Raw genomic sequence first — 25,278 nt, forward strand, 5'->3', positions numbered from 1 at the left:
AATACTGAAGCATACTGATTATTTTATTCCTATGCTAGAAGGCCATTTCAGCATCCTAAGATCACTAGGTTCATCCACATCAGAAGACACAGATGAAACACTGAAATGCAACTGCTTTCATGTGTCAATACTGGGAAACATCTGCTGTCCAGTACCATGTTTACGTTACCCTAAGAACTCCTATACAGTATACAATGTCTTTCAATAATTAAATGATTCAAAAGAAACAAAAATGCTAAGTAAATGTATTCAGAGAGGCAGGTGAAGTCTAACATCTGTCTTCATGCTTCACTTGCTTTCCATGTTTGCCTGTCACCTCCTTATTAAGGATCCTGAGACATCTGTCTTGGGTCACTGACCAAATGATCAAACAAGTCTTGCTTTTGGTGCACAATTAGTTAATTCAGACACACAAGTATTCACAAACTGAAGTGGTATACATTTAAATGACTGCTGTCTGGGCACCCAGAGTACCATCCTTTTAGCTCATTTCCTCTAGAGAACACAGGATGCTACAAAATCTCAAAACAGAAACTGTCTTGCTGTTGTCCTCCTTCTGGTTATATTACTCAAAACCAGATTTGTCAAGTATAGAAATAGTGGTATAAACTACTAAAAAATTATTAACAGGAAGAAATTCACCTGCAGCTTTGGTTTAATAGAAAATAAGCATTACCAAGTTCAAATCAAAGTGGATTTTCCTACAGCTTTCATGATAAATTGTGTTGAGCACTGAATAGGTCTGGGCTATAAACAGAACTTCAATCCCCTCAAAGCTATGAAAAAGAATTAAATTTGCATCAGAAGCTTCTTATTAATAAATACTAACACAAAACAATACAGATAAAGCTACAGATTCAAATACAGTATTCTTAAGGGTGACGTTTTAGTACAGAAGGGGAAACAACCAACAAAATAACTGTTTAATTATTGGGTTTACATTCATTATCCAACTATGTAAACAAAAGCTACTAAACAAGACACTGAAATTACACATCTCACACACAGCACCTCCTTATTTTCAGTACTTGATTCCTGCAGTAACTGAAGCTTAATTAAGCAACAGGAAAAGAAAAATGGAAAAAAAAAAACGTCATTCACTGGGTTAGCAATGCATAGCTATCTTACTACCCTTTCATCTCTACCACTGTACAGGCTCCACATACAGTATTAGTCAGAATCCCAAGACCACATTAACAAGGTAGAATGTGATTAAATAACACATCTGCTTCCATCTACTTTAAAAAAAAACAAAACAAAAAAATTAAAAAACCCCACAACATTAAGTACTTCCAGAGAGCTTTGGAACTAGCAACTACCCACAACAGACTCACTACCCACAAAGGAACCTGACAACCCCCTCTGTTCCCACTTTAAAATGAGAAATGTAAACCAAAACTTTCTAAATCATAGATCCTGAAAGCCTGAATGTCTGAGTGAGACAGCACTGCTACCTTCATTCTAAAATGAGTCACAAGATTAATGCAGCTTTTATAGCCTTATCAGAATTAAACCAGAAGTACTATTGCAACTTAGGACCAAAATCTCTGTCCAGAAGTCTAAGCATTACCTGAAGTCATTCCATATAAACAATTGGAGAATTGAGTGAGAATAAGAGTGAGAATTGAGTGAATTGGAGAATTGAGTGAGTATAAGAGAATTGAAGTGTTCATGTTTTTACAAAATCCTTTAGAAAGTTTAACATCATTACTCAAAAGGCTAATATCAGCCCTGCACCCACAGGCTGAAGAGTTTATCACTGCAGCTGAACTCTATCTTCTCACTGCTTTTAAATACTGAGTTTTCTAAGACAGTATTGAGGTGCAACAGCAACCACTTAAAATTCCAAAAGGTTTTTACTAGCAACATGAATCTAGTAAAGAGTTAGGCATAACATGACAGACAAGTAAGTGAAATGCCCAATAACTAGCACAGTAAAAATTTTTAAGTTAGCTCTTCCAGTTTGGCTCTTCATTGGACTCTCTCCAGCATGTCTGTGTCCCTCTTGTCCTAGAGAGCCTAGAATTGCACAGAGTACCCCACATGTGGCCTCACCACTGCAGAGCAGGAATTTCTATTTAAAAACAAACCACAGACAAAAAAAATAAAGCAGCCCCCCAAAACATACCCCACTAAGGCCAAGCATACAGGGAGGGATCCAGGCACCCAGGCCAAGCTGCTTCCTGCTGCAGACAGGCACAACTCAGCACAGCAGTGCTCTCTGCCTTAGCAGGGGGTGTTCCTGGTACTGTCCCCATCATCTCACAACTTGTCCACACTTGGCACTGTCTTTGCTCAATTATTTTATGGTACAAGAAGAGAGAACACAGAAGACAAGCACAGCTCTTCCTCAGTATAGGTGACATGAATTACAAACAGTACTTTAACGAAGCCAAGGACAAAAATAAGTATTACAGAAGACAAGTATTTTATTTTTACAGAGGTTAGGGTTATCAAAAAACCCCACAACACTTTCTCTCTCAGGACAGGGAACTTTATTCCCTATGTATTCACTGTGTATTAATGATAACTAAGTAATAATTTTAGATTTTTCCACAAATACTGTAACGCTACAAGTATCAATGTCAGAAAGCATATCTGTAGCATTAAAATTAACAACTGTAAAAACTGTCAGCAGGAAGTCACACAGTGGAGATGAAAATGAGTTCTTCACTTCACCTACTAAGATTTTTGGACCTTACATTACCTTTTCCTCAAAGATTTGCCAAAACTAACAACCCTGCCATTTACATGGCTTGTTGGTAAGGACAAAACCAATTCCCATTTGTGATGCAGTAGAGAACAGAGTATTCCCAGCCTCCATCATTCTCAAAAAAGTGGGGATTTTAATTTCACTTATAACTGTCAGATTACATGTATGTTTTTAAGTGCATCCCTTAATATTGCAATTAATGCAATACATACATCAGTTTTCATCATGTGATCCAAGATTCAATCCACTTTCTTCAGATGCTGAAGACTAAGGCTAATGATTACCTCAAGTGCCAGATAATATAGCTGATTAAAAAAATTAATTTTGAAGATACTTAGGCTAAGTACCCATGCCACATGTTGGAAACTGTAATTGTCATTTTGTACTTTGCCAAGTACAATTGGAACACAAACACCACAACCAATGTTATGAGGTGTGCTTCCTTTTCCCAAGTGCCTGAGATGAGCCAAAAAGAAAGGTGCTGCATTGCTGAGTGTTCCCTCTTCTAAGAATGTAAGACTCATTTGCCAATTGAAATAGAAATAAAACCACCAATCTGTATACACAGCAGCATGAACTCTCATTTCAGCATTACTGCATGCTGCTTTAAACTAATCCCCAAAGCAAATGAGGGGGAAAGCTGAGCACACTCCCTAAAAACCCAAAGGCTCACATGCCTTGGGTTCCAACAACAGCAGCAGCTGATCCACAGCATGCTTCCTTCTTTGACTGAGGAAAAAAGGCTGTCCTCAGAAGTTAATGGTTTAATGTAACTTCTCACCCAACAGCATCTGATATTTATTCAGGCAGCTCTTGCTGAGGATGGCAACAAAGCATGTGACATAAAGCCAGAAAGCACACTCACTTTGACTCAGACATTCCACTAACTTCAGACACAACTATCAAGCCCAACTTTTAGCTTATCATGCAAGTTAAGGACAAGCATTTAAATTTTCTTGGTTACTCACATGCTTAGGTTTGTTACCTTCCATATTAACAAGAAGAGTCTTTCTATTTTGAAACTAGCCACCAAAACTACACAGTACGTAGTGTTTCACCCCTTTGTCCTCACTGAAGGTCAACAGCCAACTAGACAGAACCAGGGCAGTGAAGAGCTACCTTTGAGATGAGTTAAAGGCACAGCTTGGGACTCAAAGTCATGCACATGCAACCAGTAGAAAAAGGCCTTAAGAGACTTGTTCCAAACACAACTGCATTGGCTCTTACAGGCAATGATCATTACTCAAGTCAGTGCCTACTGCATATATGCAAGCTAAGAATTTACCTACATGTGCTAAATACAATGTGTTCAGATTCCTAACATCCAACTGAACCACCTTAATCTCATCTCCCACAACAAAAAAAGCACATTCCCAGCATGCCCCATCTACCCTTGCCCACTCCCCCACAAATAGGAAACAAGAGGGCTATGTTGTGAAATTGTTCCCAAGGCACCACCCCAAAAAGTTACCCTCAAAATAAAATTCAGCCTAAGACTAGAGACTCTGTGTCAGTAAAACCACAACAGCTTACATTGTTTACTTTGCTGACCTGAAAAGTAAAATGGATGAAAACCAGCTTTGGTTTACAAGCTGAGATGCCATAACCTGCCTACAAACCCACTGTTAAACCCTTTAGCTTCAGAGCAAACAGATTTTAATCATACCTCTGTATGTTTGCTGAATCAGTTTTGTCACTGCAAATCATACAGTTTGAGGCATAACAATAGCTTCAGTAAGGTGCATGTTATGAAGGCTTCAAAATGTCTTGCATAATACTTTTCTTGCTTTATTTATACTTCCTGCTTTATTTATGCATAAATAGCTGAACTATATCACCATTCTTATTATTTAAACAACAAACTCCTTTCCCAAGAGAAGGACTTCTACTTCCAAGTAGATGCAAGATCCTAAGTCTCCTTTCAACCAAATACCTAAGTAAAAGGAGTGACAGGTATGCAAATAGTTTTCAGAGTGACAATCATCATTTCCAAATTGCAGCTTGATATAATTCTTTGTCAAGTCATCTCCTACAATCAGCTTCTGCTCCTTGCCATGAGCTATTTACACCTGCAGGAAGGTTCACAATATTAAGAGGCTGCTTACAGCAGTGATTCACCTTCAACTTCTCCCTAAGAGGAGCCCAGTATTTTCAACTAACAATGATTCTCCTTCTGTAATAGGACAACAAAGGTTGAACATTCACGAGTTTGACATTTTCTGTTGTCAAATAGGAGACAACAGATACATCATCAAGAAGGAAACCCAGCTGTAGTCTTATATTTCACAAAAGAAATCAATGGTTTTACAGTAAATTAATTTTTCACCTAATTTAAAATGGAAAAGATATCACAAAACATGCTGGAATACAGGAATTCATAACTTAATGTCTGGTATGGCATCTCTAAGAATTAAAGCATAAAGCCCTAAGATAAAAGAAAATAAATCATGCTTCCTATTAAGAGAGAGGAAATAAAAAATAAAAAAAAAAAAAAGCAGAGACCACAGAGAAGATTTTCAGATTACTCACAAGGCACTCTGAAGCCTGTATCTTAAACCCCATCACTGAGGCTTTTACTATTAGAGGACTCAAGATACTCCCCAATCAGGAAAACACTCAACACTTGCCACATCAACACTTATTAGTAATAATTATATCAGCGAAAGTGCTTTACAGACTGTTAGCCAAGATGACACTGACATTGCTTTAAGTCCTTACAAAAAGGATCCGAAATTAAATTTATCAAATTTTTCAAAGTCTTTCCTCAGTTTTGCATTATCCTTGAAGTTTTATAACAATATAGTACTAGTCTAACTCTCTACAACAGAAACTAAAATAGATATATTCAGGTATTACCTATCCTTACATAGCTACATACACCCCCTTATGAGCACCACACCTCAAAACCCCAAGATGTTCTCAGCAATTTAAAGACTGCTGAAGCCAATCCATGTTTTCTTCTTCCCATTCCTCAGCATACAATATATGTGGTGTAAAATACTGATGAGGTAGTGATGCATCTACCAGTGAAACAAAGCTCATGAACTGCAGAATATGAAACTTTTACTACAGCTAATGGTCTAAACAGCATCATAAATTGTTTGGGTATTTAGTATAAATTTCATGAGCAGAAATTAAAATGGAATTGTATGCTTTGAAACTATTGACCTTGCAACTGTGTGGAATGCAGGAACCTGGAAGTAAACAATTTTTAGCATTTTCATCCAGTTAGGGCAAAATAGTGAGCTAACATCGCATGGAACTATCTATCCAATATCACACCTACCTCAGAATAATACAAGGAATAAAAAATTCTGTGCAAAAAAAATATCAACATGTCGATGTAAGACAACATTTAAGAATGGTTAGCAGCTGCTCCCTTTGGAGTAGCCAGTTTAAATTTCACATTATTTCAGTCACTGGTCCAACAAGTGTCTTCAGACACTCCAATAATAGAACTCAAAACTTAAAAAAGGTAGACACTGCCAATAAAATTCAACGTGTTGAAGACCATGCCACTCTACATTGGAAAGAAAATTCTAAGTAATAGTGTCTCCACTGAAACAACTTTCAAATTGCTTTAGATTCCAACTATGTTCTCCTCCTGATTTGTCAAACCTCTCTAGCAGGAAAGTATTATTTGAGTTGCTCAAGGAAAACATATTGGTTGGAGTTACAGTTTGAAGTAACCTGAACTAATGAGGCTATGCTCTTTTCTTCAAGGGCTACAATTCTCCTTCTGATGGAAGGAGCTATTTCAGTAAAAAGTTACTTGATTTTTTTTCCTGGCAGCCACATGCCAACCACACCACAATGCCTTGCTGTCAGTGAAAGAGCTGAGTATCTCAAACTCAAAAGGGTTTGTGGTATTTAGGGAGTACCACTGTAACACTAAACTCTCTGCAGCTCAATAAAGGCTTCTGCAACAGCAGCAAAATAAATGACTGTTTCTAAGTTCTTCCTACATGCAATATGACATTACCACACTGGCTTAACATCTGGTATCAACAAGCAAAAGTTAGATTAAGATTTACCAAAAACACAACTTGGTAAAGTTGTAATCTAAAGGGCTGAGTTGGTTTTTTTTTTTTAAGTACATGCATTTTAACATTCAGAGCTAGACGTAGAGCCCTCATAACACAGGATACTTGGAATATACATTTTATAGACAGATCTTTGCCAGATCTATTCGATTCACGACCCAGTGTCCAATTGAAGTTAGAAAGAAAATTTTGTGTGAAAATTTTACTCATTGGCTTTACTTTTGAAGCACATTTGCAGGCTGCTATTTTAAAGTCTTTTAAAGTCTTTGTGATTGACAAATGAACTAAAGCTACAATTAGGTAACACAAACCATTTATACATGAAAAGACTAAAGAAGCCATATTCTATGAAGACAATGACACAGTGCTACACACACAGCACTTCACATCTTCCTCCAACTTCAACACAAACCTGGCTGCATCACCTTATGCCAAGCATCTTATTCAAGAAACATATTTATACCACATAAAAATTATCACTTGAAAAAATACATTTAGCTGAAGATATAATTCACCCTGCAGAAATCCAATAACCAGTAACACTGAGAAAAAAACAGTGATGCCTGTGCTTCACTCATCCCACATAATATGTATTCCTAAGTTTTCTTCTCTTTAGTGAAAAGAGGGCAAGGGAGAGAAGGGGAAGGACTCCCAGGAGGGCCCCAGAATCTGACAACCACACACCCTTATTTCAGTAAAGTCACAAATGCAGCAAAGAATATGCACAAAACTCAACCACGTACTTAGTGCCCAACTAAGCCTCTGCTTATGTTCTTTAATAGGTGACAGGCGCTGCCAGTCACAGTGACTCACTATACAAGATAATAAAGAGGGGGGGTTGTCCCCTCCCCCTAAAATGTTACCGGCATGAAAGATGATGTCTGCTCAAGCTGCACTGCCCGAGAGTCAGAGGAGTAAGCGCAGTCTTCCAATAACAATCTCAATGGCAGTTTTTCCAGCAGGACTTTTTTTACTACATAAAATTTAAGGACCAGATAGGCCAACAACACCAGACAGTTTTAAGCAGCTCTATTTCCACTGCTGTACATCATAACCCGCTGGCTTAAGCCCCTTCCAAAAGGGCAGCAGACAACTGCAAAAGCTCACAACACAAAGCTTACTAAGTTATTATGCAAAGTAACTCAAAAATGTCTTCTTAAAATACACGTTCTCAGTCAATACTGTTTGCTCGTTTAAACTCCAACGACAGCTGAGAAAAAAATATCTGCAGTTACCGGTGCTAAGAGATTTTTACTTATTTTGCACATCCTAAGCAGCTCACAAGACCCTGCAGTGCTCCTTCGGGGACAGATGCACATAAATCCAAAGCTTTCAAGACTGTTATCTTCATCTTGCCTTCCAACCTGTCTGTCAGACTGCTGCAGAGCCAGACTGCCGCTCCGTTATCCAGCTGCACACCTTGTTTACCCACTTCGCATCGCTAAAGCGGAACCCACACTCGTTGCGTCTCCACCACAAACTGCACGGAGCACAGAAGAAAATCTCCCTTACTCTAAGGCAACCTTCTCCTCAGCTCAGCCGAGCTCCGGTGCGGCTGCTGCCCTGCCTGCACCCCCGGAAGCGGGCACGACTCGAAAACTTCTCCCCTTTCCCAGCCGCGCTTCCAACAAACTCACCTTTTCAAAAAAAAAATATTATCCGCACCGAGGGGCCACTCTGCGGAGAGGAACCGACGGGGAACGGGGTGACACCCCCCCACCCCTATCCCAGAAAAGGCCTGAGGGGGCACAGAGGAAAGGAAAGCAGCCGGGAGGGCGCCGGCGGCCGCTCCTTCGAGCCCGGCAGGAAGGGCCCTGGGCTGGGGGGAGGCAGGGGACGGGGCGGCCGTCTCACCTTCGATGGCGATGACATGCTCGCGGATCTGGTTCTGCAGCACCGGCTCCTCCACCCGCTCCAGCAGCTCGTAGATGGAGTAGATGTTGGGGTGCACCGACTCGAAGCGCTGGATCTCGGCCCGGATGGCTGCCGAGTTGGCCAGCTGCTGCTGGTAGTTCATGGCGCGGCCGCTCCCCTCCGCCGCCGCCTCCCGCTCCACTCCGCTCCGACCCGGCCCGACGCCTTCTTCCCCGGCTGCCCCTCCCCGAAACGAGACCCCCGCTCAGGTCGGCGGGCGGCGGCGGGGGGGAGGCGGGGCGCGCAGGGCCTGAGGGAGGGAGCCCCTGCCGCCTCACTCACCGGACCCCCCGCCGCCCGCCCCGGGGCCGGGCTGGCAGCAGCCCTTCGCCTCGCAGCCCGTAAGGGGCGCCGCCGCCGCCGCTCTCCGCCCGGCTGTCACTTCATCGCGGCGGCGGGGCAGGGCAAGCCGGCCGCCCCCTGCCCCATGGAGGGCGGCAGCGCGGCGGCCGCCGCTGAGCTCCCGGCCCCGGCCCCCGCCTCAACTCCGCCGCGGCGGCCGCTCCCGCCGCCCGAGCTGGCGCCAGCCGCTGACTGCCGGCCCCGGCTCCGCCTCACGACCCCGGCACCCCCGGTCCCGCCCCCCCCCGGCACCGCCACACGGACACCGCGACTCGCACCGCCACCCCCCCCGTCCTTCTCCGCTGCCCGCTTCACGCTCACGCAGGCCACGCCCCCGGGTGACGTCACCGCGCAGAGCGCTGGCCACGCCCCGCTCGCCGGTGCCCCCTCCCACCACCGGCACCCTCCGCATCAGCCGCGCGGCACGCTGGGAAATGTAGTCCCGGGGGGGTGGGAGAAGCTGGAGCCGGCGTCGCGCTACTGCGCTGCGCGGTCGCTCCGCCATCTCCCGCCAGAACGGGTCCCCCCGCAGCCACCCCCGCGGGAGGAGAGGGAGGGGAGGGACGCCATGCTGGCCCGGGGGGTGGCCACAGGCGACCAGCAGCCTCTCGCCCCAGAGGCAAGTGAAGGAAGAGTCCTGGTGAGCTCTCCGCGGCACACGACTGCCCAGCTCCGCATGGCCACCGGAGTCCTGGAAAGGCTCAAATTCGGAGAAATTCACAGAAAGGGTGTTACTCAAATGAGTTACGACGGCAGTGGTTGCCAGAGCTGCGTCAGTGATCAGAAGGCACCGGACAGTGCAAATCTCCACCAACTTACAGCTGTGCCTCATTGGACGTAGAACACACCGGGTTGCCCTGAAAGCTTTGTCACAACCCCAACTACAGACTCAGCAATGTCGAAAACAAGAGCTTTGTTAGTCAGAAAGCCTGGGATAGCCATAAATACCTCATTTACTCTAAATAAATTCTGGCTTAATGAAGCAGTGGTCTCATTAGTGCAAAGAATTTTTGTTAACAATATCATTTGGAAGCCAGCTGTACATAAAAGTTAGGAATTCACCTAGATTAATCCTTTTTTAGCATGAATATTTTACAGATTTAAGTTCCTGCTAAGAGCTGTAAAATGTGGAGCATGCACACTTTAATACTCAACAGTTCAGCATAAGGACACCTTGATAAGGAACAGCCTAAGCTTTTTTTAAAAAATAACAGTTTATCCAGTTCATTGATCTATACTTAAAAACTCAAACCGCTTTGTTTTGTTTCCATTTAAGAATATTGGGGAATATATGTGATGCATATAATGTGATCTCTGCATATAATGCGATTCACTGTAAGTGAATTCTTGACTTAAACAGCTTAAGGAAAAAAAAAAAAAAAAAAAAGCTTGATAAACTTGGCAGCAAGAGGGAGAATATGAGTATCATAAAAAACAATGCCTAATTGTATCCTTGGCAATAGCACTTAATTTTACAGTAGGTATTTTTTCTGTTCCTTATCTACTGATGTTCTGTTGCATTTCTTCCCTGCAAACCCACAGTGACCTGACAGCCAAATGAAGGGAGATCCTTCAAGTAATGGCTGTGGTGCTGCCTCTATCAGTCACCTCTAAGCAAATTCTGTCCCACAATACACGAGCTATTACACGAGGTAATTGGTAGTTGCTGATACAAATTTCTGTCATGCACATGGTAACTAGTATCTGATACTTAAATAGTCCCAGTAGCACTTGGGCATTAAGCTTTTTGATGTGATGGCTCACACTAAAAAAACAAACCAGCAGTGACAAACGAAGCTGTGATACAAGATTTAGATTTTGGGATACTCCTGAATGTGTTACTTGAAGATGAGGTGCACCCAGCAGATAGCAGACATCCTCACCTGAATATATCTGATATGAGTAAAGAGGACAGGGATGGCACTGAGGGACCTCTGGAGCTCGACCCCTCCTGCCTGGGTCAGTGCCTGTGAATTCTACCAGAAATACTTCTGAGGATTTTTTCTGCAGATGGGGACATGGTGGGGACACAGTGGAGAACACTTGTCAACACATCCCCAGGGGCTCAGCAGTGTGGGGTGGTCTCAGGGGTGACGTCCCCTAATTCCTTGGAGGTGGGGAAGTTGCAACCAGCTGATTGTTTCTGTTGCCAAAGAAAGCTTGTTTTTCCCCAGGTAATGACTTTTTGCAATTTTTCCCATTTCAGTTATCAGCTAGGGAAGTCTTTCATTCCAGCTGAAGGACTAAAGGTTTTGTGGCACTGGCTGCAGTCTACTGTAAAAATTGTCTTCTGCTCATTTGAGCAGTTGACAGAAGAGGGCAAATGGGGTCACACGTACCTGTATCTTCTTCACAGTTTCTTCTCAACATTAATTAGTATAATTTTTATCAGCTTTCTTGGTTTTGTTTTCTAAGAGACTCTTCAGTGGGAAGGCGAAAAAAAAGCTGCAAATATTGTTTCTGCTTCCATCTGTGAGTACCACTCAGTAATAATTAATAAACATAAAAACTTGGGAAACATAAAGGATTTTTGCTTTCATTTACTATGAACTGTTTGAATAAGCTAATGATATGTAGCAAGCCAGTAAATGAAAGCTATAATTCTGCCCTTTTTCTCCCTTTATCCTGATTTTAAGCATTCCCTCACATTACTTATTTTTCCAGAAAGTGCCAAAGTGAGCAGCAGAGCAGTTTGGCAACAGCCCCTGCTGTATGTGGGGATGTTTGTTTCCATTGCTGCCATACACTTTGTATTCTTCCAGATCTATAATTGATGGCAGACTAAAATGTGGAAAACAACACAGCAGACTCAACTGAATAAATGCAAATACTACACACAAATAATAACAGCATTAAAAGCCTTTTTATAACACTGATCCATAGACCTGTGAACCTTTTGCTACCCTGATTTTTTACTACATAATTGTGTATAAGCTTTGTAAAATTAAAGCAGAATTTAAGCTGCTGTTCCAACTTACATAGATTTCTCATGTAAGCTGGCTGTAACAATAAGTGGTATTTTCCCATGCTTGCAGCTGAGATTAGCCTGGAATGCTGCTTGTGATGCACAGAGCGATGCCGGATACATCTCTTAGCTCCAAAGCTCTCTTCTAGAAAGTCTGGCATCTGAAGTGCTCCATCATACTTTAATGTGAATTGACACCACTTCTGTGAGCAGTAATAAATCTAGATTTTTTTTTTAATTACTTCTGGGACTTGCCTAGTCTGGGCACCTTGTAGCTTTTCTGGATCTGCTTTTGTCAAAGGTGAGATGGCCACTGAAATTGGTGACTGCCCCTGAGTCTGGGGAGGTCATGAGACCCAGACAATTTTTACAAGTATAGAAGGGCTGATGGGCTGTAAGTAAAGCATGCTGAGTGGTCCCAGCCCCAGTGTAGGTTTGCTTTCTATCACTGGTTTTTCTCTCTGAGTGTGAAAGCTTTCCAATTGTGAGTCTTACCACTGCACCACACTTTCATGCAGCTGGTTCTGTGCTTAGGTCTATAACAAAGTTCCGTCTGTGCTGGCCTCCTACTCTTCCTCCCTGTCTGGCATATCCACTCACAGAATCATAGAATTATTGAGGTTGGAAAAGACCTCTGGGATCAGATCCAGCCTGTGACCTGACACCACCACATGAGCAGAACCATGGCACTGCATGGCACCTCCAGCCTTCCCTTAAACACCTCCAGGGATGGTGACTCCACCACTTCCCTGGGCAGTCCATTCCAGTTCCTGTTCACCCTCTCCATGAGGAAGTGCTAAACCTCCCCTGGCACAGCTTCAGGTCATGTCCTCTCATCCTGTCACTCACTGCCTGGGAGAGCCCGACCCCCACCTGACTACACCCTCCCTTCAGGTCCTTGTAGAGAGGGATAAGGTCCCCCAGGAGTCTCCTCCAGGCTAAACAGCCCCAGCTCCCTCAGCCTCTCCTGATCAGACTTTCCCCCTGCTCCCTTCAGCAGCCTCATTGCCTCCTCTGGACCCGCTCCAGCACCTCCATGTCCTTCTGGAACCGTTCACAGAACCCGAGCTGAGGCCTCACCAGTGCTGAGTACAAGGGCAGAATTACACCCCTTGTCCTGCTGGCCACGCTGTTCCTGATACAGGCCAGGATGCCACTGGCCCTCTGGGCCACCTGGGCACACTGCTGGCTCATGTTCAACTGGTTGTCACCCAGTGCTCCCAGGTCCCTCTCTGCTGGACTGCTCTCCAGCCACTCTTCCCCCAGTCTGTGGTGCTGCACAGGGTTATTGTGACCAAAGTGTAGGACCCTGCACTTGGACCTGTTGAACTTCAGCCCATTGGCCTCAGCCCACTGACCCAGCCTGCCCAGGTCCCTTTGCAGCATCTTCCCACCCTCCAACAGGTCAACACTCCCCCCAGTTTGGTGTCACTGGTGAATTTACTAAGAGTAGACTCAGTCCCCTCATCCAAGTTGCTAATAAAGATGTTGAATAGGACTGGGCCTAGTACTGATCCCTGGGGGACACCACTGCTCACTGGATCCCAACTGGATGCAGCACCGGTGATTCACCGCCACTCTTTGGGCCTGATCATCCACCTTGGAGTTTCGTTTAAAAGCCTTTCTATGAGTGTTCCTAGCTCCTGAACCAGGATCTTTTTCTTGCTTTGAAGTAAGTTTGTCACCCTATGGCTTGTTATGTGCAAGCCTACTGGTATTACCCCTTTTCCCCTTCACATCTAGTTTGAATAGCCCAGTAATCTCCTGGGTGAAGACCCTCTTCCCACTCTGAGAAAAGTCTGGAGAGGTGTTAACATCCCTGGTGCTGCCATACTGTTATTCATTCCCTGTGACTGGAAGAAGAGAAGAAAAAGTGACCTGTGCACCAGAATCTCTCACCACTCTCCCCAGAAGTCTCTTTTAATTGCTCTAGGACTGGCTGTCATTACTTCCTCAGTAGGAGGTCCTAGTCCAAGGACCACACCAACCTAGGAAGTTTCCTGGTGGTGTCCCAGGCAGACAGCATTCCTTCCCATGAGAGGGGTCTGCCCAATGTATTGGCCCCTTTTTTCCCCTCAGAAGGGAGTCACCTAAGACTACAACCTTTCTTTTTTTCCCTTAAGGCTGATGTTGTGATATGGGTTGTTGGCTTTTTTGAGCATGGCTTCATTTGAGTGTGATCTCATTCTGATTTTGGTACCTTACTCCCTGAAGGTATTCAGTAACGGGAAGGCAGCATTGAATCAACACCTCAAACAGCTCTAGCTTCTGTCAGATGACTGCTCTTTTCCACTTCATGCTATTCCCCACCTTTCCACCATGGCCTAACTATACAGAAAATGCAGGAAAGATTTTTGAGGCTATGCAGCTGATGAACTTGGACTTAAGGCATATGGACAATTAAATTTTGTGTCAGTAAAAACAAGAAGCAGTCTGCCCTTAATGGAAGTATGATTATAGAAAAGTTCCACAGAGAAGCTGCAGGCAGGGTTCACAATCCATTAAGCTGATGTTTAGATAGCTATCTTGGAAATGGAGAACTCTCATGGAATTTCATTTAAACACCCACTATTGCCTTCCTTTAATGCTTTGTTATGACATGGTAGAGCATGCTTCCTGACTGCTGAAATGGGAATTAAGCAGGACTAGCTTTTAGTTACTAAGCCAGTAGATGAAATGTTGACTGGGGAGGAAAACATAAAAAAAAAAAAAAAGAGTTGAATCATCTTATCCCAATTTGTAACAGGACTTAATATAAATGCACTCAAATGTCATGGTCAGATAGACATAGAGGATTGTTTGCAGAACCAGGAGGAAGGGGATTAACTGAGAAAACTGAGAACATAAAGACTCCTGGACCATCCAAGAGAAGTTATAAAAGAAGCCTAAATTGTAGTTGTAAGCAACATTTCACTTAACTTGGATCATTTCAGTGTCTGTTCATGATCTTAAACCCCATCTGTTCATGTCATTACTGCTGCTGTGAGCAGTGTTTTATTTTAATAAGCAGGGTGTGCCTGGAAAAATACAGAAGGTGGACTGTTAGAGATGCATCTTTATGCCTACTGACATTACCATCAAGACTGAAATCAAACCCATGTGGAAAACAGATATGGAAACATCAAGTTTTCCTGAATTATCTTTGTCATATTCTGCAGTGAAATGTCAGTATAAAAACTTAAAAGCTTCCTCTGTTAACAAATTGGGATGAAACTCTTATTTCACTGGGTAAAGATTTGGATCAGTCACCTACTATTACACAGTGATTAGATTGCTCAAGAGGCTTTAAAACAAATGTAACTAATGAATTAACCTCATTCACAGAGTGTGAAATCTGTTCTAGGAGACATGCCAACTAGTTCAAACAATAATAATCATGGAGTAGCAACAAAAAGAGGTTGTCTAAGCTATAGCTTGCTCCTCAGTGTTCCTGTCATAACGGGGGAAATGCTGCTCTGTACCAAACCTGCTTGAAAAAGCTGGGATGGCAAAAGCAACCTGCATTTCTGCAGGTGGGAGCATAAATCAAATCCCTTGCAGATAATCCTACTTGAAGGATTTTCTACAAGGAAGTGAACCAGGGAAGGTTCAGATTGGATATTATGAGCAATTTGTTCTCAAAAAAAGGGTTGTCAGGTCCTGGAACTGGCTGCCCAAGGCAGCGGTGGGGTCACCATCCCTGGAGGGACTTAAAAACCATCTAGATATGGTGGTAAGAGCCATGGTTTACTGATGGCATGGCAATGATGGGTTTAGAGTTGGACTTGATGATCTGAAAGGTCTTCTCCAATCTAAACATTTCTGTGATTCCATATATACCAGCATTCTGATGCAGAGCCATGATCTAGCAATAACTCTGTGTGTTCACCATATGGGGAAAGGTGTCCTGGAATCACTTCTCAATTTTAGCCCCAGGCACTTGGATATTCACTAACCTGAAATATTCTGAAATGCTAAAATGAACCATCACTTCAATTGTTCAAGGTCTGGCTCTTTGTTAATCAAAGTTTTACTGTAAAACCATTAACAGCATTTACAGATTTGCAGAACTATTCATTAAACTGAGGACATTGTTTGGATCTGGAGTTCAAGCTTTGTTCTGGCTGATAATGGTTTGTGTTCCAGCTTTGTTGGGATTTAAAGAAAGATGGTTGTAAGTCCTAAGTTACACCCATGCTATCCAAAGCTTAGACAGCTTCAAATCAGCAAAAACTTGAATCATATGCAGTTAAAAAAAAAACTGTTTGATTGCATGGTTATGTGATATGGGTACCCCTGAGTTAGGGCTCAGCCAGCATCCTAAATTTTATACCACAGAGGAACCAGTGACAGCTTCATATGCCAGTTCCAAGATACTCAGCACTTTATTGAGCTCTTATCATGGCTAAATGTGATTACACTGAAAGTGTCTCTAAGCTGGTTGCTGTTGTCACTTCCTTGACAGAGAATCAATATTTGATTCACCACATAATTCCATGTTAAGCTCAGATCTCACTTCAGCTGTGGTATGCTTCAAAGGTTATGAAAAATTGTAGGCTCAGTTGTTACCTGTGAACTTTCAGACATGAAATCAATATCATAGGAGAGGTGACACTACAATAGTTAAAATTAATCTTTTAGAACAATTGCCTTAATTTTGAACACTGTGTTATATCTGCATGATGCTGTAGCATCCAGTGAGAAGGAAGGAGGACAGAGGATGAGACATTAATATAGATAGTAAAGTCAAAATTACTAGGTCTGGCAAAACTATGACCTGGACACTATGGCACAAGGACCAGCAGGTAACCATCATGGAAGATGATGATCCCAGGACTGTCACAGTGAGATGAGGTTGCTGAGGCACTAAGCATGTTCCCTTACAGAAGGTAAGAAAGAGAGTATTAATCTTTCTGGTGTGAGAGAGGTAGTGATCTGCCCTTGCTCATTCCTGTTCTCCTTCCAGAAAAGAAAGGTAGCAAAGGAGCCTTCACAGACTTTGTGGTACCACAGATGCACCCTTCTGTCTGAAGGCAAGAGAGAAATCAGGATCATGAGCTCCCTTGCTGGTGAAGATCCCACTTGACTTATTTTAAGAGGATAACACTGTGCAGGTGGCTAACCCAGAATCCTCTAATGTGAATCCTAGGTGCAAGATGGCACAGTTTAAATAGGAACTTGAAATATACAGCTGCAGAAGATAACTGTTTCTCAACATTTGCCTGGTAAACAGACAAAACATTTTCTTTGGTGTTGTGGGGAGGAGAGCGAGCCCTTAATCATCAGTCAAGGGATGCAAAAGACCATGAAAACAAAGCTGATGATGGTAGCTGGGGCTGGTCATGGTGCTTCCCTACATTTCAGATGAGAAATCTTCCTTTTGCCCTAGACACTTGTGTGTGCCATGGCAAGGAAAGTGCTGCCTGTGAATATATCAGAAAAACAGCCACTAGTAGACTGTAAAGTGAGAAGGGAGTAGCAGTGCTTTGGAACTCACCCTTCAAAATCAGTGATATTTACCTGGCACAGTAACTCCAGCCCTTCAGCTTTCATATGTGAGATATTCCCCCCTGGGGAATGACTTGCACACTGCAGCAGCACTCTCAGCCCCTGTCCCCAGCACACAGCATTCCTGAACACTGCACTGTGTCAGAAAGGAGTCCCCAAAGGGCCATCAGCTGTCATTTAGGGCATGATCCCCACAGAAGCTGGTGGGATTTACTGTGTGACTGTTGGTTCTTTGAGCTGCTTAAGAGCTCACCACCAATAACAACTCACATTTTTGGAGCTCAAGGAGTGTCTTGGCAAAGACAGGGCTCCCATGGCCTGCTTGTGCTGCAGATTAGTCTGTGGAAAGATCCCAAGAAGAATTCCCTGGAAAGGGTCTGGTACTCACTGCTTGTGTGCAGTGTGGGGGCACTGCCTGTATGCCCCCTTTTTGTAGCTGTAGCTTCTGTATAAAGATGCAATAAAATCCCATGGGATGTTTGTTTAGAGACAAGGAAGGGCTCCTGGCACATTTCCACCATCACATTTGGCTTATGGTTTAGCCAGGTTGGTCTGACCTACTTCTGTTTCTGTTCATAAACTGGTCCTAATGGTGAAGTCCTGGAAGTGTTCCCAGTTGCTAACAACAGGCCATTCCCTCTGCAGTAATTAATTGCAGTTTAAAAATCTTTCACCAGCTATGTATTGAAACATTAAGATTACAAAAACCAAACAAAATATGTTCTCTGGGATTCTAAGCTTTGAAAAAGCTTCTTATGGGTGTGAGACTTATATTCAATATCACAAGGGTACCAGAGGACCCTATACATCAGTTGCTTGCTGCTAAATATATTCTGAACTGGAAAATCTCTTTCCTGCATACACATTACAGAACTGCTATCATAGAGTAAAGGAAGCTCTGGATGGGGATTGTTTTTCTAAACTGGGTGTGATTTTTCATTCCAGTGTTACTTTCCATCATTTGCAAAAAAAATCACTTGGAGACAAGTATAATGATGTGAAATTTCATGCCCAATAATAAGTTGGAAGTCACAAGGCTCTTGGAGAGCACTCAACAGTTATTACAGAGAGGGAGAACCATCAGCAGTAACTGTTGAGAAAAGAAGCAGCTTCTGGTTGAATTAGGGGTACCTAAATCATAGTTATTAGTTCTAAGTCATGGGACACAGCCCTGTTTATGTCCTGTTTTCTATGTAGGGTTAGTTTCATCCAGAAATGTTTGGACTTGCCCAAATCTCAAGACACCTTCCATAAACAAGTATTTATTGGGTTAGTAAAACAAAGGACTTGACTCCTAAACTTTCAAAACTCCCCTAGTGCTTACAGTTTAAAAAGCAGATTTCCTTGTAGTGCTTGCTGTTTGGAATATGCAACCTGTAATTCAAAATGTTTAGTCTGACAGGCCTTTAACTAAATAGTTAAACTCTGACTTAATATGTCATTTAGTACACACATCTTTAAAAAAGAGAGTAGGAGACTGATGTAAAACCTGTTGATTCTACTGCTTTATAAAAAGCAAGAGGTTTGAATTCCCCTGGAACAATATTCATGTGCTTAAATTATCTACTGACTGTGTGAATTATAGAGGAACCTCCTTCTGGCAGCCCAGTTCCTCTGGTGGTTCCTTTGAGATTTTCTGGACCTGAACTGTGTCAGCTGCACTTGTTCCACCTTGTTGAGAAATGTGGAGCTGATGCCACAAGCTGGCACAGAGTTGAACCTGAGAGCTGCTGTATACCTGATGTGGGTTTCCTGAAATGTGGCAGCCTGGGGAAGGGAAGTGGCTCCTAGCCAAGATGTACAACCTGAGGTACATGTTTATCACTGAAGACCAACTCAGTCAAAATAGTTTCCAGCCAAGGCCAGAAATCCAATGTAAAAAGTGCTTCTTCTCATGGAAAGGAGTGAATAGGATAGAAGTGACTACTTCAGAAGTTACCATGAATCCTTCCCTGCATAATATATGCCCACATAATTGCATAATTTCACTTATGTCCACTTTTAGCCCATCAGCAGCATTACTTGTTGTTTATTAGCTCACGTGCAACCACTGAAGCAAGCCATAGGATGTCATTTTACAAGCCTAATGGTACAAAAGGGTCATTGTGGAGTGCTCAGAGGCACCAGAAATGGATCCTTCACAGGAAGGCCCTGTGTGAAATTGAGTTGTCTTAGTAACTGTTTACTTAGGGAAATGCATATAATGCAGATGACCTTGCTAGTATGCTTAGGAGGGGAAGGAATACATTGTGCTTGGGTTGTACTGCATGTTAAAGCAAGATAAACTCTCCGGAAGTAAGGAAGATTGGGAGAGTTTGAAAAATAAGCAGAATCAGGGTCTTAAGGAGTTGTTAGCAATTGAAAACACTGCTGCCAGCTCTACACTGAAGCATTGGAAAAGGGAAGCTTCCAAAATCTGGACATTGCCCAGAGGTGCTGTTTCTGTAACTGGCAAAACAATCAGCTGAAGATTGATTTCAGGACTCAGATGTATGGGCTCAGGTATATTTTGCCTGCTGGAAAACATTTCCTTTACTTTGTAGAGTCTGCTTAGATCCCTTCTGCCCTCCTGGAGTGACTTGCAAAGTTTGCCTTAGCTTTCCTGATGCCTGGAATGGGGAGGTCTGGTCCCTTTGGCCAACATCTGAAAGTGGACAATGTTAAAAAGAGAGGTCAAATGTGGTTCAGTAGCTTTAGAAAGAGGTCCTAGGTATTTTAAGCACAACACTTCATTTAAAGTCAAAGGCCTGAATTGTGACACCCTTCAAACACAGCCAAGTGTTACTTTTAGGACAACTCCTGGAGTACTGTCATGTCCCTGGAAGTGTTTCTGAGGCAGCAAAACTAGCACCTATCTGCAACATGGAATGCTTTGCTTTCAAAGCATACAAAACAGAAACACTTCAAAGCTTACCTTTATCTTGTCCACAGTTTAAACTTGTGGCAGAACTTTGAAATGCAGGACAAAATGTACACATAGCTCTCCTTGAATTCAACTCACTTCAGGAAACTACAGACATGATGGACCTACATTTTGCAGGAAGGGGGACTAGGATGCAGGGATGCCTCTGCCCTTTGTCCTTGGTCCAACACAGAATGCAGTAGATTGCTGGTGACCCAGATCTCAAGGGTCAAAAAACAGGAGAATTTTTGTTTTCCAAATAGCAGGCTGGATGAGGTAAGATGAAAGTATTTAGTGGATGCTTACTTGCTCCTTTTCAATCATCTGAGCTGTCACAAGTACAACTTAGTCACTAACCTTGGGCCCTCAGCTGCATTTTGATGACCTGTATAGGAAGTGCTTAAGGCTACCACTACGGACTCCTCAGTGCTCCAGACAGTGCTGCAGAATCTTGGTTGCCTCAGAAAGATTTAGGGACAAATTCTTTATGGAGAGGGTGATCAGGCATTGGAATGGGCTGCCCAAGGAGGTGGTGGATTCTCTGTCTCTGGAGGTTTTTAAGAAGAGACTGAATGTGACACTCAGTGCCATGGTCAGGTACCACAATGGCAGTGGATCAAGGGTTGGACTTGATGATCTCAGAGGTCCTTTCCAACCTGGATGATTCTGTGATTTACCTTAAAGCAAATCAGCCACCATAAAAATTAATAAAGTGAGTGAAAAGTTTCTCCAAATCATTACTGTGTTTTTATCTATTCACTACTTGATTTGAAAGAGGTGTAACAGACCTTTAAATAATCCCAGAGCAATTTTGAGGGGCTCTATAGTGTTAAGCTGTATGTAAGGAACCTGGGATAAAGTACTGTAAAAGCTGAGATAAACTGTTGCAGCAGTAGTTCCATTTCTTATACTGCAAAATGGGATGGGAAACTCATTCATCATACAGCTGACAAACACATGTGCATGCCTGCTGGAAAGATGCTTGCTAAATAGACCTGGAATTGCTGCTGCCTTGCCAAACATCAAGTCTGGATGGCAAATGTTATCTAACATGCTATCTAACATATGGTACTTGGAAGAAGTCCAAGTACTAAGAAGCTGATTTCAGCTCTATGCTTTGTTCTGTAAGAGAAAAAGGTTTAATTGGAAATTAATACTTCTGTTAGAAGTATCATGCTCACAATGATAAAAATGGTTTTTAGGAATAGCATAATCCTCTAAGGTATGTTGGAATTAACGGGTACAATCCTAAGCAAGGCCTTCCAGATGCTGGTACTCAATGGCAAGCTAAATTGCATAGAACAAGAACTTTGCTTCATGGCTGTCACATCTAAATAAACTTATGACTTCAGTTAAAATGTACTCTAAGGAGGTACTAGACCTGCCTATAAACTTGGTTATCTGATACTAGCCCAAATAATTTATGTGGATGGAAAAAATTGATTTCGTGGCCTGAGACCCCAGCTTGGGGAACAAGGGTCAAAGTTCTAGGTGGGGTTGGATCAGGATGAGGGTGTTCTCTTGGGCCGTAAAGCTTAGGGGGGCACATTTTTCTGCAAATATTCACCCTGGTTTTTGGGTTACTGTTCCAGGAGCCATATTAATTGCTAAAAATCACTGTAAGGTATCAAGGTGTGCTAGTTCATACATAACTAGCTGTGAAGAGCACAGTTTCAGTAGTGATTACAGTTGCATGCTAGTTCTGTATTCTTTGAGACTCCAGGGACTGTATTTCCATCTCTACCTGTTCTGGAGAGACATTAGAAACTTGATCTAAAATTCTGGTTCAATGTTTAGATGTGAAGTGTTTAGAGCAAAGCAGTTGTGGAAGCTGTGGAATACATGGGGCAGCTCTGACAAAACATGGCACACACATGAACTTGCAGCATTCCAATGATTATGAGCCCTCCATTTCAATGCACACCTTATGTATCACCTGGCACACGAATGAATGCACCAGGAAAGGAGTCTGGCTTGTTCTGGCCACTGGCATGGAGCACTGGGCTTTGCCTTTGGAAAGTGAGTTGTCTTCTTTTCCTAGACAGCTGGGTGACAGTAAGCAGGGTCTTTTTCTGTGTAAGGAAATACTGAAACCACTTGTGAAGAATTTCAAAATAAAAAGCGAGTAAAATCTGAGATGTCTGTCAGATAGAAATGCATCCGACTTGTTGCTGAACTGCACAGGTTGCAGGAATAATTAGACAAGTTAAATACCATTAATTATCTCTGGTCTATATTGAAGCACGTGGCAAGGGTGCAGACAGTGTAAGGAATGAACCAAACTTTGTGTCTTTTCCAAGTGGGTGATACCAACAGGCTTGCATCCTGCCTTCACCTCAGTCTCATGGGACAGATTACCTGGAAATACTTATTCAAAGGCTCACCTGGATACATAAAAACATACAAATTGTAGGGCACATGGGTGTTATAAATCAGCATAACCTGAAAGAAGCAAATTAACTGCAAACCTGCTAGAAGTGCTCTCATTTCCTTTCAGCTTCTTCCAAGTACCTGTGCACTAACCATGGAAACAGGGCATTGTTGCTAGGGGAAATCAGCCCATCAACAGCCTAATTGTGCTTTGTAATGAGTAAAATATAAAAGAAAGTGCCAAAGAAGTGCAAGGTGAGGAGTAATTCACTATGCATGTGGCTGAAGAGGAGATTTTGGCCCTATAGAGTTTAATTCTCCCAGAAGACAATAGTGATCATCAGACAACTGAGGTTAACAAAGTTATTGCAGGGGTTTTATATCTAATGCTAGTGTTAAAAGTCATTTAGTTATGCTTTGATCTATGATGAAATAAGCTTCAATAAAATTACCAGTTTGTCATAGATCTCTGATTTTATTAATCAGCTGAAAAATGGTAAAAATTGGCATAATGCACATGATGGAAGAGCAGTTTTTGTATCTTGTCAGCCTCTTTCCATCACTGTAACCTGCTGTTTCAAGTAAGAAGACACTGGAGTTCATAGTGCCAGTTGATATAGTGCCATATAGTGCCATATGATCAGTCTCAGCATAAATATAAGCTACCTTTGGATCTCAGCAGTGATGATACTAACTTCAGCATTTTTCTGATTGAAAGAAACCCTAAAAATGTGTTAAAAGCTAATTGGATCAGTTCCAGAGAAGCTACTGATGAACTCTTGCATGATAATTGTTATCTCCACGAATTAAGACCTTAGACTTCAACTCTCTAACTTGAAAGAAACAAAACATCCCAATAATAACCAGCCCTTGCTCTGGGACAAACAGTTTCTCTTGTCTCATGTAAAATATTTGCAAGTATCTAGCCTACAACATACTTGCAAAGATTGAAAAGGAAACAAAATAACTGGAGAAAGAGTTCTACATTCTTAGGTGCTTTTTACGGGAGATTTTCTTGCAATACAGTAATTGTGATGTAGTAATTGTGTGATGACACAATTTTAAGCCTGAAAACAATGGATCTGGAGACTAATGAAACTTTGGCAAGGGAAGCTATCTCTAAACAAGGACTAAACTTAGTGAAGGTTCTCATTGGTTATACATTTGCTACACTGCCACAGTCCAGTTGCATATTTCCTATCCCAAAAGCAACCAGAGAAAACCCTTTTTTTTGTTGTTGTTAGAAATGATTAGGTACAATTGGTTCATGTTGCTACTACTTTAGTGGCTGATGAAATATGAACCTATACTATTGTTAATCACTCTTGTCAACTTTTCATCTTACCCAGTGCAGAGCTATCAGAGCCCTGAGGGTGCCCAAAGTCCTCAGTGTCTCTGAGCAGCCTCACCTAGGATCTCCTCTCCAACACCCCTGGCTATAGACCTAGAAGCCCTGCCAAGATCATTCCAGGGCTTTCACTCACATCTTGAGACCAGTAGAGTGCTGGTCTCCAGCTCAGCCATGTTTGGGTTTTTTTGTTTGTTTTTTGTTTTTTGTTTGTTTTTTTTTAAAGCTTGTTCCAAATATTTGAGACAAGGAAAATGAGGACTGAGGCTGAGCAGCTGAAGCACTGAGGTGTGCTGCCCAGACAGGAAAACAGCAGAACCAATGCAGTGTGGTCACCTCCTGTGTTTACCCACTCTTAATTTTCACAAGGTCTTTTCAGGCAATTCAGCATACTGAAATAAGCTTTTTGTTAGTTCTGTGGCAACCAGGCACAATAAGGGAATTACCAGAACATTATGATACTTTGCATAAGTTCATAGTATATGTGCATTTGAGAACTGCATGCAGTATCTATTTGCAGGAATGTAAAGAGTTCAGAAGGATAAGTGAAACTGTAGATCTGCTTCTATATTCTTTTTTATTTTGGGCTTCTTAGGTCAGTCACTAAATACAGAAAACCCTATCTGAGGTAACACTATTCTGGGCTGGGGGAGTTATGATATGACTCCTTTTATGTTCTTCACTAAACAACTTCTTTTGGCCATATAAAAAAATATCTTAGAATGGACCAGCCTTTTCTGTGATCTGGTAAGGTGATAAGTGATGCAGGGAAATACAGCTGAGCACTTCTAAGGGGTTATAATACAATGATTATTTCTAGTCTTAGTTTTAGTTTGGATGCTGACTTGGGAAAGGACAGTGATGCCTGTTTAGACCTTGGCAACATCTAGCTTGCCATCACCAGTTAGGAGGACATATTAGTTTTCTGAAAACAGAACTATAACCACATCCAATGGAAAATATATGTACTATATAAAAAATATGCACTTAGTGTCTAGCACTCTGATAAACCCATTCTGGCCAATTAAGCATACAGTGACATTTGACTGACCCTGTCAGCTGGAGGGGTGAATGAATAAAATAAATAAGCTTTCAGTGTCTGACTGAACATATTTAATATGCTGGGAAGGAAGTCAGTATGACTCATCCTTTCCATTTCTTGGATAGCCTGGTATTTGTAGGGAAAAATCTGTC

General features: G+C 42.4%; 1 protein-coding gene across 4 annotated transcripts in view; it reads right to left on the reverse strand.

Annotated features, from left to right (window-relative positions):
• Window positions 1-9,264, reverse strand: part of AGAP1 (ArfGAP with GTPase domain, ankyrin repeat and PH domain 1) — a 346,938-nt gene extending 337,674 nt beyond the window's left edge. For all 4 annotated transcript variants that reach the window (XM_071747095.1, XM_071747094.1, XM_071747093.1 and 1 more), the window contains exon 1: window positions 8,611-9,264. In XM_071747095.1, coding sequence (XP_071603196.1) covers window positions 8,611-8,773 — 163 coding nt within the window. In that variant the 5' untranslated portion in view covers window positions 8,774-9,264. The remainder of the gene's footprint in view (window positions 1-8,610) is intronic.
• Between the last annotated feature and the right edge of the window lie 16,014 nt (window positions 9,265-25,278).

This window comes from Heliangelus exortis, chromosome 6, assembly GCF_036169615.1.
Source record: "Heliangelus exortis chromosome 6, bHelExo1.hap1, whole genome shotgun sequence".
In the NCBI taxonomy this organism is placed as follows: Eukaryota; Metazoa; Chordata; class Aves; order Apodiformes; family Trochilidae; genus Heliangelus; species Heliangelus exortis.